The 20,106-nt window shown below is 40.7% G+C and overlaps 1 protein-coding gene across 1 annotated transcript; it reads left to right on the forward strand.

Moving 5' to 3' along the window:
- The first annotated feature begins 8,836 nt into the window (after positions 1-8,836).
- On the forward strand, positions 8,837-14,526 carry ntmt1 (N-terminal Xaa-Pro-Lys N-methyltransferase 1). Its single transcript, XM_038733712.1, has 4 exons — positions 8,837-8,982; positions 10,625-10,784; positions 11,713-11,965; positions 13,496-14,526. Exons 2-4 carry the CDS (start codon positions 10,626-10,628, stop codon positions 13,750-13,752), a joined length of 669 nt encoding a protein of 222 aa, XP_038589640.1. The 5' UTR covers positions 8,837-8,982; position 10,625; the 3' UTR covers positions 13,753-14,526.
- The last annotated feature ends 5,580 nt before the right edge of the window (positions 14,527-20,106 follow it).

Genomic DNA, 20,106 nt, shown 5'->3' on the forward strand with positions numbered 1-20,106 from the left:
AAAGGGAAGAGATGGGGGAAGTAAAGCGCTGGTTGTTATTTTCTTCTTGGCAAGCTTTTGTGCATTGTTCCATTTCTGTTTTCTAGCATTCCTTTTAAATCCAAAAACTACAAGTGATGTGATGCACTGCTGAGTGCTAGACGAGTACATCAATGGTGAATACATGTCAGAAATTAATGTCAAGTTTCAAGTTTCCTCCATTGTGTATAAACTACATTTCATGTTCATATGCAACCGTGCAGTATTTACGTGGGATATGTAATTCTTACATTTAAGTTTGCATGTTCAGGTCTGTACATTTAGATTTCTACCTGTAAATTCTGTTTCCCAAGTTTGTGTCTTCCGATCCAGGCATGCAAGTTGCAAGCTTACCTTTACAAAAACAAAAGCATCCAAACACTTCCCCTCACCTCTACCCAACTTTACCCCAACGAGTTGATGCCCTTACCATACCTTAACAATAACCTAAATTAAGGTCTTACCTCAACCAGGGAGGGCAGCACTTGGGAAAATAATCAAATAACAATTAATTAGATCTTTGTCTTTAATTCCTTAATAAAAGACAATAAACAATGCTTTTGTCAAGGTCAAGAAGGAAGTTTTCCACAATGTAGCGGTTCATTGAAATCTCAAAACGTCCCATTTTGGACATGTAACCACCATTTCCTTCATTCTCATATCTCATCCTTATATCTGTCCTCATATGGGAGGATGCAAGTGATGGAATCAAGGGTTCGTAAATGACAGGAATCCCAAGAGGGACAGAGATAAAGAGGAATAGAGAGGAGGACTAAATGAAGACGGAATCAACAAAAGGGAAAATGTGGAGTCCCAAAGCTGGAGAGGGACATATAGGGAGAGAGAGAGAGGAGAGGGAGCGGGGGGAGAGGATCAATATCTAATTTCAGTGCTGAGTTCACTGTGGACGGTTTTCCAATAAGACTGGGATAGAACACCAAAGTTCGAATAGCCGTGTATCTCTGTCTGTCTCACTGTGCCTCCTTCTGTTTCCCTCTGCCTGTCTCCCTCTCTGTAGCCTTATGGATGGACCACCCCTCCATCTGTCTCTGTGTCCACTGTTAATGATGTTCAGGCTTGGACTGACTTACACTAGCTATTAGGGTCACTGCTGAGCCAAGATGTGAAGTCATTCCTAAACAACAAGTAGCATCTCCTGTACATTTAACCAGTGTTAATTACAGGAAATACAGTTACATCACCAGTAGAGGTCTAGAACTTTCTTTAAAGGGTAGGATAACTAACACCTTCTCTTGGGCCCCAACAGCAATTACTGTGTCAGTTGGTTTGCACAACGTCTTTAGGAATATGCACCACGAAAACAAATTATGATCTGACATGATAAAGGCCGTAATGTGGTTCTCTAGCGATATAGTATTGCACTCTCACTGATTTGAAAAAGACAAAATCTGTGGTGCAGATGCTGAGATATATTCTCTTTTAGGAAAGAGGGGTGATGCCTCTGATGATGTAGACCAAAACCAACAGTGAATGCATCTACTAACAAGTACTGCATGTGAATCACAGCGTAATGTCTCTTCTTCCTCTGAGTCATAGAGCTTCATTGTTGTCCAGAAGCTAAAGCACATCAGTGAGCCTCACTGCTGCACTGGGTCACATGTTCCTTCATTACCATGAACACACACACTAATTTATTTTGACTCAGTCCCACATACACCGTCCTGCTGCCCCAAATACTCACCAGAGTAATGTTTGCTAAAACTACATTGACACGCTGTTTGAGAAATTTCTGAACGTTTTATAAAAAATAATCCAAATATTTATGAGCTGTTTTTAAAGACTTACATATTTATGAATATGAACCAATGGGCTAGGGGCTGAGTGCCACAGACAGGGTAGGGAGGTCAGAAAATATAAGCATTGTTGGTTTTGGTCTTTTCATGGGATTTGTTGACAATAAAAAAACACTTGCCTAGTTGAATAGCCTAAACATAGAGTCAACAATGTTATGGATTGACCAAAACCTCCCGAAAGAGTGCAGCATCCCATGAAAAGTGGAAAATATGAAGAAGGAAAAAAAATAAGTGAGAGATTTTCCAATCTTCCAAAGAGGCAGTTGTTTTTTTAAAAAAACATGTCGGTGCTAAGGTAATGGTAAGGTCAGTTTCTTTTCTCTGGCTCTCTCTGCAGCCCAAACCACAGCAGTGAGTGCAGGATGGAGGTGTGAGGGGGACTTTACCTCCCTGAAATATTTATGAGAAAATGCAACTGTGCAGCAGCCACAACTGTGGAGCTCTTGTTCTCTCCCCCTTATCTCTTCCCTCCATGAATTGTGTTTCTCAAATCTCTCTCGGTGTGTGATGAGTATATTTCTAAATCTTCCTTTTGTGTTAATATTTTCATTTAAAACAGAGATCACCTTGAGAAACAACAACCTATCACTTCTTCTCTGTGGTCATTTGTGTCTTTACCCTTTGTCTCACAGTTGAGAGGAATATGTAACAGTATTAGGAGTATTTAGAAAGTGGGTAATAGTAGTAGTAGCCTAGTAGTTGTTTGATGTGTGTGTTTGGCCGACATAGACTTGTAAGAAAGCTGCAGTGGTGAAACAATATTTATCAGAAAAGAACATAACTTATGACATATAACATCACATTGGAAACAGAGAACTTTGCCTCCTCTCGTGGGCATCCAAATAAAATCTCACACAAAACAGGTTCAATTCCCAAAACACACACAGCATCTCTTCTTCTAGGAGACCATTAAACCTGCCTGTTTCTAGATGATGGTAATGGAACATACAGTCGCAGGAAAAAACTGTGAACACTTTGAATTACCTGAATTTCTGCATAAATTGGTCATAAAATGACCTTCATCTAAGTCACAACAATGGACAAACTTGAAAGAATACCACATAAACAATTATATTTTATCATGTTTGTATTGAACACACCGTGTAAACATTCACAGTGCAGGGTGAAAAAAGAATGTGAACTCTTGAATTTAATAACTGGTTGACCCTCCTTTGGCAGCAGTAACCTCACCTACAAGTTTCCTGTCATTATAGATCAGAACAAACGGTCAGGAGGAATTTTGGACCATTCCTCTTTAGAAAACTGTTTCAGTTAGCAATATTCTTGGGATGTCTGGTGTGAATCGCTCTCTTCAGGTCATGCCACAGCATCTCAGTTGGGTTGTGGTCTCTAAGGACTCTGACTGGGCTACCCCAGAAGGTGTATTTTCTTCTGCTTAAACCATTCTGTTGTTGATTTACTTCTGTGCTTTGGGTCATTGTCCTGTTGCATCATCTATCTTTTGTTGAGTTTCAATTGGCGGACAGATAGCCTTACATTCACCTGCATTTAATTAATACATTTTTCCATCGATGATAGCAACCCTTCTAGGCCCTGAGGCAGCGAAGCAGCCCCTAACCATGATTCCCCCTCCACCATACTAAACCTCAACAATGAGGTTTTGATTTTGTTATCAATGGTTTTATCTGTCCACACAATATTTTGCCAGTAGTGCTGTGAAACATCCAGGTGCTGTTCTACAAACTTCAGACGTGCAGCAATGGGGTTTTTTGGACAGCTGTGGTTTCCTCCATTCTTGTTCAGCGATGTTAGCATATTCCAGAGATTTCTGTTAATCTTCAGCTGACACTCTAGGACTCCTCTTAACCTCATTTAGCATTTTGCGCCGTGCTCGTGCAATCATTTCTGCAGGATGGCCACTCCTAGGGAAAGTAGAAACAGCTAAACCTTCTCCATTTATTTACAATTTGTCTTACCATAGACTGATGAACATCAAAGCTTTTAGAGATACTTTTGCAACCCTTTCCAGCTTCATGCTAGTCAACAATTCTTAATCTTCTCAGCTCATTTTGTTTGAGTCATGGTTCACATCAGGCAATGCTTCATGAGAATAGCAAAATTAACATTGGTGTGTTTTTTTATAGAGCAGGGCAGCTCTAACCAACACCTCAGATCTCGTCTCATTGATTGGATTTCCATTTGGCTGATTCCTGACTCCAATTAGCTTTAGAGAAGTCATTAGCCTAGGGGTTCACATACTTCTTCCACCCTGCACTGTGAATGTTTCCACAGTGTATTCAATAAAAACATAAACATATAATTGTTTATGTGGTATTAGTTTAAGCAGATTGTGTTTGTCTACTGTTGATCAGATCACATTATATGATCCATTAATGCAGAAATCCAGGTAATTCCATGGGGTTCACATACTTTTTTCTGCAATTGTAGACTTTTGGTTAAATTCATCTTCACCTCACAAGGTAGGATCATTCAAGCTTTGTACCAAACATTACCAGACCATATCCCAAAACTTCAAAACTAACTGTTTGCACTGATCATCAATTACAACAATAAACTTTCTATCTATAGATCTTTCTAGTTATGTTCCTATATGACAGTCTAAATGTTTTTCAAAACCTGCCATGGTATAAATCTGGTGGAGACGTACTATAGACCTTTGTTGTATTTTAATTTAAAGCTACTACAATCAGTATTTTTATATTAACTATGGATCATATGGATTCTTGAATGTGAAAGGGGCTGATCATAGTGACAAACCCACAGAGCCTTATCACCTGACTGCAGTTCTTTATGGTATCTTTCAGTTTGTTGTTTTGATTTTCCAGCCCACAACTTGAATGTTTTGGTTCACTCTCGGTGCTTTCATAGTTTTGGTTTCGGTCTCAGCAGGCAGCAGTTTTCAGCTTATTTATTTGTTCTTACTAAAATAGTAAATTTAAAGATAATTGGTCTAAAGTGAGTCAGAATCAGCCCTCCTGTGGTCATTAAAACCATCAAATTCCCAGAATAGAAAGGACAAGCCCTCAGTGTTCTCAGTGACAGCTATACTGCCCTGCAGACAGGTCATCTCTGGTGGGTCTTTAACATTTTATATTCCAACATCCAACATGACATTTCCCATCTTGATAGCTCCCCGTGCATCACTGTGCTCACACCAAGGCTACTCACCAAAAAAGTACAAGGCAGGCTGTTTTCAAATCATCATCCATTTTTAAAGAGCGCAGTTACCCATGGTTAGGTTAGAGTCAACAGTAAGTAAACTGGTAACATATTGAGAAACATGAGTATAGTTGCTATGGTTACCCAACCACACTGGAAAAGTGACAAACTTAGGTATATTCAAAAAGGCACTATACATACGAACTTTATTTTTGAGTATACTGTTGATGTCAAAGCAAAGTACAGCCTGAAACAAAAATCAAAACGAATCGTGCATAGTAGTGAAGCAGCTGTAAGAAGAAAAAACAAACAAACTAAAAAGCACTGTTGCTTTCTTTTTCTGAAGTGAAAATTGCAGATTTCCAAGTCCCAGTTTGAATGATGTCTGTTGCCGCATGTATGGCATCATTACATGTTACATTACCAGCAGGGCATTGCAAAGTGTGCGGCATAAACAGAGCACTAAAATCATTAGTGACGAGTACAGATTGCATATTATTAGTATGTAGTACACACAGCTATATGTCAACCCTTGTCTGTATCAGATTCTTTTTCAACCTCAATGAAAATTGACTAAACTGTTTTTATGCACAGCATATCTGTATTCTTTATCCCTCTTATTTTCATGTACTGTGTCTTTCACAAGGACCTTACAACACATCTTCGTTTATATACTGCACATACAGTCCATAAATAAAATATTCTCATGTAGCCTATACCAGTTTTCACACACACACACACACACACACACACACACACACACATATATAACTGATAACTGATCATTTTCCTACAAGCAACATACTGTGTGTTCAGTGCAGGAATGAACAAATCTTCAACACCAGATCCTCAAGCTGGACTGAGTATACAGGATCATTAGTGACACCAACAACACAAGTGTTTTTTTGCACTAGAGCGCCCCCCACTGGTGACTGAAGGTAATGATATTCAGGTGGCAGCTCAGCCTTGATATTGTGTGTTCCTCACTGGTTAGGAGCAAAAACATGCTGACACAGTTATGTTGATGAGTTCTTAACTTTAGAAAGAAGGCTTATGTGTAGGTTATATAGACTTGTTGAACTAAATGAAACAGACTAATGAAAATTAGAAACCAAGACTGAACTGAGCATTACTTTAAGGCCCCAGTGTATTTCAAAAAAGTGCTTGTTGGATCGTCTAACAACAAACCCCTTTTATGATGGCAGATGCATCTGACAATTTTTCTGTGTTTCTGAAACACTAGTCTGACTATTTCTGCCCCCAGTGGTGGTAACAAAAAATACAGTGTGGCAGACATGGTGGCTTTATAAAATGAACAAAATAGATAGTCAGCTAGACGGAATGATTGTACCCCTAGCTTCTTCAGAAGCTTTCAGCCACATCTCATGGTCTTCCTCAGCAGATGGAATTTGCTCAGTCGTCATGAAAACACATTGACTGTATGTAGTAAAGTTTTTATTTTTTATTTTATTTATCTATTGGGTTTTATGACGACTGTATCTATACTTGCCAAGCATAGTGTAAAAATCCTTTAATTTCATGCTGACCATGTGTCTCTGGATAGAGCTGCTGCTCTGATGCACACCAGCCTTTTTACCCTGATGGTAGCAGTGTGTCAGCAGGCCTGGAATATAGCAAGGTAAAGTCTTATTTTCTGATGAAAATGTGTCTTCTTCTATAATGGAGACTCTTTAGATACACTGACACTAGTTATGACTAATAAAATATGAACAATCAATAAGGATAAATCTATATTTGGGAAATCAAACATGTAGAGAAATGGTGCCGGTAATAATATGGTGATATGTCAGACGTCAGCACATTACAGCTTCACAGTACCAACACTAAGGGTAGAAGGCAGAGCAAGACTTAAACTGACAATAAACTGCTGTGACAGAAGTTGATAATTCTTAGCTCTATACTGCACTGCCCTCCTGTGGTTTGTTTTCTGCACTGCAGCTCTCCTGTAAGATTCTCCATCATGCAACTGCACCACTTTGTAGTGATGAAGATGTCTGCAGCCTGCATATTTTTGCTGTGTACTGCTAAGCATTTTAACACTCACAGATTCACACCTGACAGTTAGTCAGTTCAACCACAGTCACATACTGCTAGTGAGGCCCTTTTCCCAGCAGACATTTGGACTTGTCAGAGTAGGAAAAGCACAGGTGTTACTAATTATACTGACTTTGCACAGTTGAAATTCATAAATGTATTTTACCATTCTGCTGTTTTCAAGCTGGGGTGACAGTTTTTGTTTGGAAATGAATCAAGTGATTCAGGAAAACCAGTGGCAGTATTGTGTCAGTGAATATATGTTCAGTGGAAGCACTGTGTGTTCAGGGCTGTTACTATTGAACACACTGAGGTCATGTTTAGTAACCTGGGGGGCGTTTACATTCTGGTGTGGGGATTGCTGGCACGACTACATTTTGAGGCAATTGAGAATCAACACTTTTCTGTATCTAAATGGCTGATTCCAGTGAATGTATTTTGTATTCACTTTTCCCTCACCAGAATAGGTGTCCTTGCTTTACAGTGGAGGATTAAAAACTGAATTTAGACCCTCATTTTGAGAATTCTGAAGTCAGCTCCTCATGCCACGAACTGAGGACAACCAGCACAAACACAATCTAGACTAATAACTAAATAAATAAATTGTACTGTAATATTATTAAAACAACAAACAATACAAATACAAATAATATGATAATATTATTTGTATTTTTATTGTTAGTCAATGAATTGATTGGTGGAGCCTGATTCGATTCCCAATCTCACAGTCGAATCACCCTTATGAAACGAGAATCATACCATTTTGGTTATATGGGGGTGCTCAATGTATGGTTTTCTCCCAGTAAGTTAAAATACAGCCTACTATGATTTAAATATCAACATGTGAAAATGTGAAAAGAAAGAAGCTTTTAATAAATCTTTTTAAAGTGTGTGAGTAAATCAAAAGTTGTAACCCTAACCCTTAAAGTAGGGGGAGTCAGTGTGCATGTGTGGCGTTGTGTGTGTGTGTGTGTGTGTGTGTGTGTGTGTGTGTGTGTGTGTATGGTATACCAGTCGGCAGACTTGCACAACTGTGCACAAGACTGGTGAATGGCAGGCGAGCAGAGCAGAGAGAAAATGGTCCAGTACAAGTCTCAGTTTAGCTGGAAATGTTCAGTGTAAGTTACAGTGACTAATAAAGAGACACTGCAGCTCTGCAGCTTCTCAAGATTAAAGCGGGGCTACCATCATAATGAACTGACTTCGACCACAACAAAAGCAGACAGGATGAAATACCAAACTCTTGTTTGAAGTGTCTGCTTGGAAGGACACAAAATGCATTCAAAGATCCAAAACTTATTGTGTTCCTCAAGCCAATGAGAACTCAGAATCATTAATTAGACTGCTCTTATTCTAATGCAGCTGTGATGCTTCTGTACCAGATTTTAAATACACATCTGATGGACATGGAATATACCAAAATCAACCAGAAAGGGAAAAACAGAATAAAAAGAACACTTGAATGCTGTAACCCAATGAAATAGGACAGAAATATGCAGATTCCATAATTTCATTAGCAATACCTGAGGAAACAACTTTGTATTCTAATGAGTCGTGAGGCAGCATTTAATAACGGTTAATTTAACTGAGCATTTATGAAGTATATTAGTTTGAAGTATACAGTTTGTTTGTTGTATTTCTTTTCATATTTCTTTCTCAACTTTAATTTGTTTTTTCAATATCACCATAATATGCATCAAACTGTACTGATATTTGTTTTGTGTTTTGTGAATAGGCTAGATTTAATTAACATGATCAAGGTGTGAGCATGTGTGCCTCAGCAAGGTCAGCCAGCAGGGGCGCTGTTGCCACTTCTCCTCCTGGGAACCAAATAAGGAAATGACGTGGTGCCTGAGCAGAGATGGTCCCAAATAGAAAACTGAAATACTGACACCGGGACCGGGTCTGTGAGAGGCAGAGGAGCGGGTGGGATCTGGCGGTGACACAAGACGAGGTTAGTGTTATTATAAAGAGTCGCTTTTTTCTTGTCAAGTTTAGAAATACCAGAAACCAGAAGAGCTGCCGCCGGCTAACTACATTAGCTGGTTGGCTAAAACTACAACATATAACTTTTCACGTGCAGGGCCTTTTTAGCGGCACTTGTAATGAAACTGTGTCGTTATCAGTTTAAAATGAACGTTAAGTGTGGTGGGATACGACAGTCATGTGTAAAGTTTCATGTTGAAATTACAATGGACAGCTTTTTTATTATTAGCTTTAAATGTATTGTTACAAGTTCGTTAAATGCAGCCTCATATTTTAAAGGTCCAGCCCTATTTACGCACTTTAACTTCCCACGTGCAAGCGGTCATGACGTCCCGGTTCCTCGCGTTCTAACATGGTTTTAACCTGCTATAGCTAAGTTATTACTGTTCCTAATATGTCTTTAACTGTGCGTAAAATACATTTAATAGCTTTTCTGTGGTAAAAGAAGGGTCATGTTAACACTGTGGTGTGGGCAGTTGTGTTATTTCATAAGAATTACAATGAATGTGGGTGCTGAAAAGTCCCTCAGTTGTGTGAAGTCAAGTTGGAGACTAACACCAGTGGACCACGCCACTTAATAAGTGTGTATATATATATAATAATAATATATAATATCTTTAAAATGGTACTACACCCGGTAGGACTGTATAACGTGTGTATCCTCCAGCCTCAGTCTCATTCATTCGGCCTGGGCTCCCTGTGATGTTAGAGCCTCAGAGGAAGAGTGAGCCCTGTCCTGGTCACAAGATGAGGGCTGACAGCTGAACTACAGATTTGGCTGCTGCCCACACTGCGTGTGTGTGTGTGTGTGTGTGTGTGTGTGTGTGTGTGTGTTCATCTACATGCAGAGCAGGTGATAGACCCCGGTACACATAACACATTGCTAGACTGGGAAGTTTGATTATACATCCTTTGAGATATGACAGAGGTGACTGAACATGAATGATTAATTAACTGGTCCTATTTGCTTCAGAAAGCTGTTAATGGGTGTATTGTTTTTATTTCTTGTCCTGTGCCCACATACTGGTTGTCTTTTCTGGTTTTTTGGGGGTGTTGTTTGATGTGATCCCCATTGGGGATTAATAAAGCTTTCTAATCTAATCTTAATTACAGAGTTGTGTGGTGCACAACAGGTGGAAGACACCTTTTATGAAAAAAAACAATAACCCAGGAACAAGAAAACACAAAGCACAAGAAGTAAAGACATGTAAAACAAATGAAGGCTTTTAATTGGAATAATAAAAAAGTAATTTTACTAGTCAACAATAGCAAAATGTCTAGGTACGTCTGAGTGCAAAAAAATACAGTTTCAAATTGCTTTTTGAAGAGACAAAACAAAAAGAGTCAGTGTATAAAAATATGTGACACACATTGTAACATGTAACACAACTCACCCACTCCATTGTTGCTATAATATCTGCTGCACAATTTTCACATCACATACAACACCTAGGAACCGTGACCAGTTTAGAGAGTTATAGCATAATGAAAAGGTTGTCTGGTCTGATAAATGCTGGTTCTGACTGCTACACAGTGGTGGTGGACTGGTGGTGGTGACCCTTTAGACCGTTTTCTTGTGAGTGAGTTATGTCATCTGTGGACTGTGACAGGATGGGTGACAAAGCAGTAGATGAGGCAAGCTTCTACTCCAATGCAGAGGACTACTGGAAGGAGGTTCCCCCCACAGTGGACGGCATGCTGGGAGGCTACGGCAGTATCTCCAACATCGATATCAATGGATCCAGGTCTTTCCTGCAGAAGTTCCTCGGTGTAAGAAACTCTTTATAGATGGGAATGACTTACGAACTGACTTTTTAAAGAAAAAAATTTAAAGACTTTAAAGACTCAACTTTGACTTTAACACCAATGACTCATGACGTCTCTTGGACTTGAGCCTGGAATGACAGTAAAGCTCCAAGTTAAAAAAAAGTGTGCAGCAAATTAACTCTTTATTTATATATAATATTCAACTTAGAAACCTCATCCTGTTTAGGTCTTGAAACACAAGTTTAGACTAGATCTTGACTTGGGAATTGTTGGACTTGACCTTAAAAATATACTTAAATAACATTTAAACCCAGTGTGCAGAGACCTTGGATTACATACAATGCAGAATGAATAAACTAGTGTTTGACTGATCTAAGTTTTTTAATGGCCAATATTTAGAGAGCAATATGGCTGATGGCCAATATATAATGCCGATATCAAGACAAAATAAATTCATGTATAACTCCATTATTCTGTGCATAGTACAATCTAATATACATGTTTAGCTGTATTTTTTATAATCATAGAATGAATAGATTTCAGAACCTGACTGGTGTTTAAGGGAGAGTGGGGTACAGTTTGTCAGAAGTGAAGTCATTCACCTTCATCATTCTCTACAGTATATTTAACGCTAGCCAGTAATGGTGTTAGATGAGATCTGCTGTCATTTAGGAGAAACATGTTAACATTTAGAAAAGGCGATGGTGACTTGAGGACATTTAGGACTCCAAACTAACTTTCACCATCTTCCAAAAACTCACAAGGGGGACACATTTTGATTTGAATTCTGAACATTATTATTATTAGTAGTAGCAGTAGTAAGACTTTTATTACATTTGTAATGTTCAGTGGTCTCTGTGCTCTTTCAAAGCATTTGCATCCTGACAGAAGCAGCGTGTGTCACAGCTTTTTTGTGTTTTTGCCGTCGAAGGAAGGGGAGGGGAAGACGGGCAGCGGCTGTGCTCTGGACTGTGGAGCAGGCATTGGGAGGATCACCAAGCGTTTACTGCTTCCTCTTTTCAACACCGTGGACCTGGTGGACGTGACGCAGGAGTTCTTGGACAAAGCCAAGACATACCTGGGAGAAGAGGGCAAGAGAGTGGGGAACTACCTTTGTTGCGGCCTGCAGGACTTTGTACCAGAGAATGGACGCTATGATGTCATCTGGATCCAATGGGTCATTGGTGAGTCTGCGTCCATGGTTGCCATCAGTGAGCAGTGGTTTTCTGTTTAATTAAAATATTAATCGCATTGTTACGCGAACTGTTATTGCGCACTTTTAAATGTACTGCTATATACACAAAAGTGCAATAACGTGGTTTGCAAACGCTTTAAACAAATAAGGTGCTGTTGCCTGCAGTATTCCCTTTATACAGTAGCAATAAAATATTTCTTGTAAATCTCAACTTAACCATTAATGTATGGAGCGGTCGTCTTATGTGCGTGTATTCAGTATTGAACACAGGGTGCAGATGTTGGTTTGGGTTGTTTGAGTTGTTTGATAGGTTGCGTCATTAACAAGCAAGCGGCTCACCTGCTGCCGTAGTTACGGATCGCGGGTGGAAAAATACAGGAAAAAGATGACAGTGTAGTCTGCTGAAGCCTCCCTCCGCTGCTCGTTTGGATGGCTGATTTGCAGGCTGATCAACATCCCACCTCTCCTGTGACCCATTGTTTGACTTTCCAAATAATAATAATTAAAAAAAAAACTGTGTTAAGGTGCCCAGCCCTAAATAATAATTTATATTTGAATAGAAAGATTTTGTGCAGCTCTTACAAATAAAATGGTTATGTAATCGTTGAGACTGTTGGAAAGTGCAACATGTAATTGGCCAGATGCTCCAAACAAAAAGGTGTGTCAGCGTGTCTGTTCTTCTGCAGCCTTGAAGTTAAAAGGACCATCTCCTTGTGTGACAATCTGCAGGGAGGGACTTTCTCCTCTCTGTCACTCTGTTTAGACACAACTCAAAATGTGCAGTAAGTATGTAATTTAAAAAACACAATAACAAACAGAAGAGATACAATTTCTAATAACTATAGAAGGGTTGGAAATGAACACCTGTTGAGACCGGAACCGCGACACTAAAGTCCATGGTCTCGTGTCGTGGATCCAAGAGACAGAACCGCTCTCGGACTGTTGAGCTCTCTGGCGGCGGCGGCGGCGGGCGGGGGTTGTGGTGGTTTATATCGTATTTATATCGTATTATATTGGCAGGAGGTTGTTCTGGGTAATTTTCCACCTTAGTTTAGTGTTTATTTGCTACTTGAATCTGCTACTCTTCTCTTCTCCCCACACTCACTCTCACACATTAGTGAGTGACATCTTCAGTGGTGCGTTCACTCTCGCCCAATGTTGAGAACGTTGATCCCACAAAAGCTGTGATGCTGTGGCACCAGGACTCTGTCTGTCTGGACAACTTCCTGAATCTGTGTATGGTTCGTTCTTTCATTATTTCGTTTCAAAACCAAATCGGGAAAACCAAGTCGTTTTTTGTTTTTTCTGTTTTAACACCAAAACGGATAAATGGAAAAACAGAAAACCAAAAAACAGACATCTGTTTTGTTTTTCTGAAAACAAAGGAGCTGCGTTTTATTCTATCTTTGACCGGTGTTGTATCCCTACAACCTGTTCTCACTCCCCGACTCCTCACATATGGCATAAGCCTGCTTTTTTTCTACACCGAACATCTTTGCTCCTTTTTTTTCCCCCTCAGGACACCTGACAGACGATCACCTTGTGGAGTTTCTGAGACGCTGCCAGAAAGCCCTGCGGCCCAACGGCCTCATCGTCATCAAGGACAATGTGTCGTATGAGGGCGTGGTCCCTGATGAGGTGGACAGCAGCGTCTGCCGCGACCTGGAAATAGTTCACAGTCTCGTGAGCAGAGCGGGCCTCCGAATCGTCCACGAGGAGCAACAAATGAACTTCCCAAAGGAGATCTACCAAGTCCACACACTGGCTCTCAGATAGAGGACCGTTCCCTCCTCCGTGGATAGAACGAGGACAGCCTTATATGTACACAAAGTATTTCTAATGTGGAAATGATGTTTTTCTAGTCAGCGATTTATTATTTGTTTGGAAATGATCTGCAGTGGGAGTGTGTTTGGTAACTACAAGCATCAGTCTTCTGCTCTGTGCTTACTGCTGAGTCATCTTTTCTGGGCTACCCGGCCTTAAGCTACAGTCACATTACACTTGTCTTATAAATATTTGCTCCGTCTCCCATTCAGGATCAACAAAATCTTTGTTCCACTTAGGCTGGTTGGATATGCACAGTCGACTATGATGCACTCATTATTCTAGCACTGCACCCCCACCAGACTACAAACTACAGCATCACTCTTACACTGTTTACAGTTGTCATCACTTTGCCCAATATTTATTTATTACCCAAACTGGAAATATGGCATCACATCACAGACCACACCCTTACCCCAGTGTTTACTGGAAGCATTTCTGAAGCACAGCAACTTCAAGCAGTCTGTTCTTAAGCTGACATGTTTAAATATTGTTTGGAGTTAGAATTTGTGGATGTTATACAGCTTATTGGAAACATGTTTGCAGGTAATTTGTGGTCAATGGGGTAACAGAGACTGTGGCTGTGTTTTTACTCGTTTAAATTGGGGATGTCCCAATCAAGTTTTAGGGTATGTGCTGATACAGAGTCTGATCTGATGCTTCTATTTACCTAAATGTTCATTAAATGTATCTGACGCATTGGAATAACAGCTGAAGCACACCAAATTCAGCCCTCCTTATTTTTCCCAAGTTTCCTGATCCAAATACTGAAGGTCCTGGTTCAAAACTGTTGAGTTTCTAAGCTTAAATTATTGATATGATATAAATGGAAGTTTAACTGAAGACTCCTGAAACTGGCTGCTGGGGAGACCTCTTACTGATGGAACCTTATAAACCATCTTTGGCTAAGTACAGACGCCGGCTTGCAGAGATCCTATAAACCCAAGCACAGATAAGTGTTATTTTGACCTGTTATAACGCTACTTTTGGAATTATCAACAACAACTGCTGAAATGACCTGCCGTCGCTGCCACATGAGATGTATGTAAAAAAAAGTGACGCTCAGCTACAAAAAGAAGCTGCTAACTTAGTATATAAAACACATTGGAATTATAACTCGTACTGGCCAGACGTGCACATCCGCTCGGTCAAAGGTGAACTCCATACTGACCCTTTGAAAAGAGTTGCGACACACTTTGATCTCGCTGTCACGTTGTTCCTGTAGCTCTCAACGGTTCTGACCACTCAAAGCAGCGTTACACCAAGTCACATTCAGCCATTCACACACTTTCAGGCTAAGGTGCCAACTGCTTATCAGAAACATTTATACACATTCCCACAGCCATCTGAAGCAATTTGAGGTTCAGTATCTTACCCAAGGATATTTTGACATGCAGACTTGAGGAGCCGGGGTATCGAACCGCCGATCTTTCGACCCGACCCACCCCACCACCTGAACCACAGCCGCCCCACCAAGCAGGCCTGGAAAGGCATACAAGTGTTCAAAATAGCCGCTGCATTCCTCCACCAGCTGCTTTTGCAGCAAGTCCTTTTTCATGGGCAATACCAGTGCTGAAACCTGGTCAGGGATGCGGTATTAACGCCTCACCCCGCAGCTCAGCACTCATGTCCAGTCTGTTCTCCCACCCATGGTCTTCCACTCCTGATGTTGGTAGTGCTAGATCTGGACTTTGCTGTCCCGACTGCTGTGGCAATCTTGCAGCACTGTGAAGTCTGTTTCAATATAAGCTCTAGAAATTCATCCATAAATGGCCATACATAGCATCATATCTAAAATATCTAGCTATGTATAGCAACATGTCCAAGTGCTTTTTGTCCCCTATAATTGTGCATAAAAGCGACCAAAGTTACTGCATAGTTAACTCGACTCGACTGTAGAGACAAAATAGCACAAAATAGTTTGTATCTAAATACATATTGATTGTAATGTATAAATTCCAAACCAACCTTACACATGTAGGCTAGCCCAACACTTAAATTTCTCCTTCCTCCAATTACAAGTGTTGTGGACATGGGGTGTGTTCGTCATCATTAGGTATCAGGGGTTCATCCCTGGCAATATTTCAACTGCTAGCCAATACCATGTACACGGTCTGGTGCCAAGGAGTCTCCCTAATAACAAAAGTAATAACATCCACTAAATACAATCCATTCGGCAGGGTGTCGGTACATCACTGTTGAGGTTTGTTGTAATTCAGGTGGCAGGTTAGCACAGAGGTTTGAGTGACCACACTTGCAACCACACATCAGGGGAGTATACAGAGGAAACCATGACTTTAGTCTGCAGGGATATCTACAACCTCCTTACAGATGAACTGGACTCTGCCTTACAGGATTCCAGGGAGAGACAAAATGGAAAGATGGAGGTTCTGGGACCTGGAACTACAGTATAGAAGGTGCAATGAGACGGGAGGAGAAAGACAGGGAGAAGGTGCAGTTGGATAAGAGGAGATGGGCGGATGGAAGGGGTTAATTGACCCCCTTTCTCTGGAAACTGAAGTTACCTTTATTCCCCTCATTTGGTCAGCATGTTTACTGTCGGACGTACATGTCTACAATTGTGACTGACAGTCATGGCGTAATGTCTGGATTGTGTCTCATAAGCCACTCTGCAGGCACATTATGAGAGAGAGCAATTCACAAGAACAAAAAAGCCAACTGAAATTGAGGGCTGATGCTGTTCTAACCATATCTGTGCATCACCCTGAGCCCAAGAGGAGGAAGGGCCCTGCAGTAAGAGCCACCCCAGAAACTCCGGTACACGTTCATGCAGTGGCCAGTGACAACAATTATTGTCCCAAAACGAACTTTGGCATCGCTATAATATTTCTGATTTCAATGACTAACCTACACACCCCAACAATGCCATGTCAGCATTTCAGATTGAGGGAGGAAGTGAGGGAAGGTGAGGGAGGAGAGGACAGAGGAGGGGAAGAATTTGATTGAGATGGACAAAACAGGAGCCAATGAGCCAGGAACCACTGTGCAGGGTCCAGATGAGCTAGGAGCCAGTGAGACCTGAGGGAGGTGTTGGAAAAATCACACAAGAAGGCCTGAAATGACGAAGAAAATGAATGCCCCGGCCACACAGGAACTGCAACACCTGTGTTTTATGTGCAGGGAGCACAACACGATGGAAGCCAGTAGTGGCTCACCACTACAGTTGCAGTTCCAATAATGGGGCAAAGTACAAGCTAGTCGTTCTGGAGCAGCTTCCATAGGGCATAATGTGGAAGGCCTTTGGAGTGGAGCGCAACAAAACATCTGCCCCACATCCAGCAAGAGGCTATACTTCATGACAGATGTCCCATAACTTGAAGAGTGCCCTTCAAGACAGACATTTACGATTCCTCCAGATACAGAAGAGAAGGAGAACCTCTTCAATGAAGTTTCAGATGGTCCATTGAAAGATTTGGTGGATTTTCAAGAGTGGGTGGCATTGAACAGTGCTCCAAATTCACCGCGTAAAACCCTTCAGCCCAGCCGTTTCGACAAGATGACCCTGTGGGCCCTGAGAAGAATGTCTTCTGTAAGGCAACAAGTGGTGCTGGTCAGAAATACAACAAACAACAAACCCCCTCTTACCGAACATGGGCATGGCTCCTGGAGCCGGTCGACATCATGTCCTCTCACCACCCAGTCATGGCACTGAGCAGGAATAAGATGGAGGCCATCAAACATCACATTTCTCTTTCCTAGAGATAATGTCAACTCTAACTATAGCCAGTTACATCTAGCTTCACATAAGCGTAATGCAACAAAAACATTTTGCATTAATTCACCTCTATATGATATAGATTCAGTTAATCCAATCATTTTCTTTCACAGGTTATAGAACATCCTTCCTACATACAACTGAGAATTATCATTACTCTTACAAGTTACATTCCGGTGTGACCTGAGGAATCCTTGGAGACACGGTTGAAGTGTTCTTTCTGGTGTTGTGATTGACCTCCTCAGTAGTATGTGCTTGTTGTGTCTCACAGCTGCTGTCTGTAGCTGGCAGCCTCAGCGCTAGGTGATGGTGGTTCCTCATAAGTGTAAACTCTGACTCGTTGACCGGGTATGATAACTGCGTAGGATGTGCAGATGTCACCGTGCCTGTCTTGGTGTTCTTGATCCACACTTTGTCTTCTTGGTCGTAGTTACTCGTGTCCATCCACCTCCTCTCTCTTTCCTTGTGCAGAACTCTCCGCAGGCCTCAGACATGTCTGGCTGCAACTTTGCAGGAAAGGTCAGCAGGGTGGTGTGCAGGCAGCAGCCCATGACCAACTGGGCCGGGCTGTAGCCCCTTGTACAGGCAGGATTTACTGTTCTAAGAACAATCAGAAGGCAAGATGAAAAGGCAAAAGGACCTAACGTGAACCTATGTCTATCTGTCTAGGTGTTATTCAGGCCTGTAGCCACTGATGGAATCCTTCTTCAGACCTACAGATGCCATTCCCTGCATTCCTGATCTCTGAGCTGTTGCTTACATACCAAACCATCCTCCCAGTGGCTCCAATGGCTAATTACACTGCACACATGGTATAGCTCCAGAAAATAGCTCTACATACTTTGAATATTCTGGTTCTGCTCTAAACGCAAACATGCAAGCGTGTGGTAGGGGTCGGCTGCTTTTTGACTGTTTGGACAGCTCGTTCAGCCTCACTGTTGCTTTGTGGGTACCTGGGGCTGCTCGTCACATGCTCCAATCTATAGTCTGCTGCAAAGACATTCATGTCTGCACCTGAGAACTGAGGCCTGTTGTCTGTGACTAATGTCTCTGGTGTGCCATGTCTCACAAACATTTGACTTCAGGTGTCATATAATGTCAGTGCACCTTGTCGGGCTCAGCAGGGCGAATCGAATAGTGGAATCTGTCTGTGTGCAAAAATGGTACCTTGTTTCATAACGGCACGGCAAAGATTCGACTGTGAGATTGGTCGAATCAGTCCACTTCTATCAAAGCATCAAATCTTTGCCTATTCCCGGTGCTTGTTAATATGGAAAGCAGTGATTGACAATGTAGGTTAGTATATTGTACTTACAGGAGGTACCCTGCTACTGTGAGAAGAGAAATTAAGAATCCCTTGCATCTGTAGATCCATTTAGAATTTCCAGTTGGAGAGGAGGTTCAGTTGAAAATGACGCTTCTCCACATAAGGGTTCAGTAAAAGTTTACTGTTCTCTCTGCCCCTCTAGAGCAGAATGTTGATTTTATAACATCTAATGTTAGTTAAACCTATTTCTGTATCTGAACTTTCCTTTTTCATCTGTGGACTTTTTGTCTTTGCTACTTTTAAAATAATAATCTTTATTTGTAGAGCACTTTTCAAAAACAAGTTACAAAGTGCTTAAAAGGAAGTGGATGAAACACTTTTGAAAATATGCTAAGAACAGTTTTACGTTACATACTGCATAGTTGATCCAGTTTGTTTAAAATGAAATTCTGATAATGAAGACTAAATATGTTGGTTTGTATTTATGATTTCAAGTAAAGTCTGTTTAAGCATTAACTAATTTTAGACCTTGAATTAACTTTTTTTTTTTAAACAGATACAAAATTACAAATCAAAGGATTTGGCTCGGGTTTATGGCTGCCCAATATTAAAATGAAATAATTTAATCAATGTCATTGTGTGCACATGATGTATGTAACAATACAAAAAAGTCACAGTCAAAACGTAATATCAAATTTACATTTTCATATCTGACACGCAAAAATAAATTGAAAAGTAAGCAGAGCACTGGCATGATAACTAAAAAACTTTCTTTTTCATTTTTAGGAAAAATTAAATACATTTTTGAGAGAAATCGCAGATACGACAATAAGGCTTGTAAACTCAGTTCCCAGTCTCAGACGTACACTAACTGCAAACTGATCCTCATCAGATTAGCAGCAATTTTCAGTTGACGACAACAAAACAATAACAAAACCTGTCACAGTCAGATTAAGATGGTTTATTATAGCAAGTTTCATACAATCAATCACAATTAAGTCTCACACTGTACTGCTGCATCATTGGTTACAAGTCAACAAGTCAAGTTTACAGCTTCCTCAAGTTAAGATTCACCCACTCCAGCACTTTCAGGTAATAAGAGATCACTGTTATTTTATTTTAACATTTTCATTTTCTACTTGGCAGTCTTAGTAAGCTTATGACACATCCAGACAGTAAGTGCAAACAGGTTTTGTTCAGTACAACTGAAAACATGTCTGTAATTGTATGTAAAATTGGAAAGATCTGTTATAACACTATATACAATCCATTGCAAGTGGGTTGTCCATTGCAAGTGGGTTGT

This window comes from Micropterus salmoides, unplaced genomic scaffold, assembly GCF_014851395.1.
Source record: "Micropterus salmoides isolate LMB-PRFRI ecotype aquatic unplaced genomic scaffold, ASM1485139v1 Ms_hic_scaffold_20, whole genome shotgun sequence".
Taxonomy (NCBI): Eukaryota; Metazoa; Chordata; class Actinopteri; order Centrarchiformes; family Centrarchidae; genus Micropterus; species Micropterus salmoides.

Coding starts and splice junctions, on each gene's coding strand:
- ntmt1 (XM_038733712.1), top strand. CDS start 10,626: ATGGGTGACAAAGCAGTAGATGAGGCAAGCTTCTACTCCAATGCAGAG. Junction 10,785..11,712: donor TCCTGCAGAAGTTCCTCGGT/GTAAGAAACTCT, acceptor TTGCCGTCGAAG/GAAGGGGAGGGGAAGACGGG. Junction 11,966..13,495: donor CTGGATCCAATGGGTCATTG/GTGAGTCTGCGT, acceptor TTTCCCCCTCAG/GACACCTGACAGACGATCAC.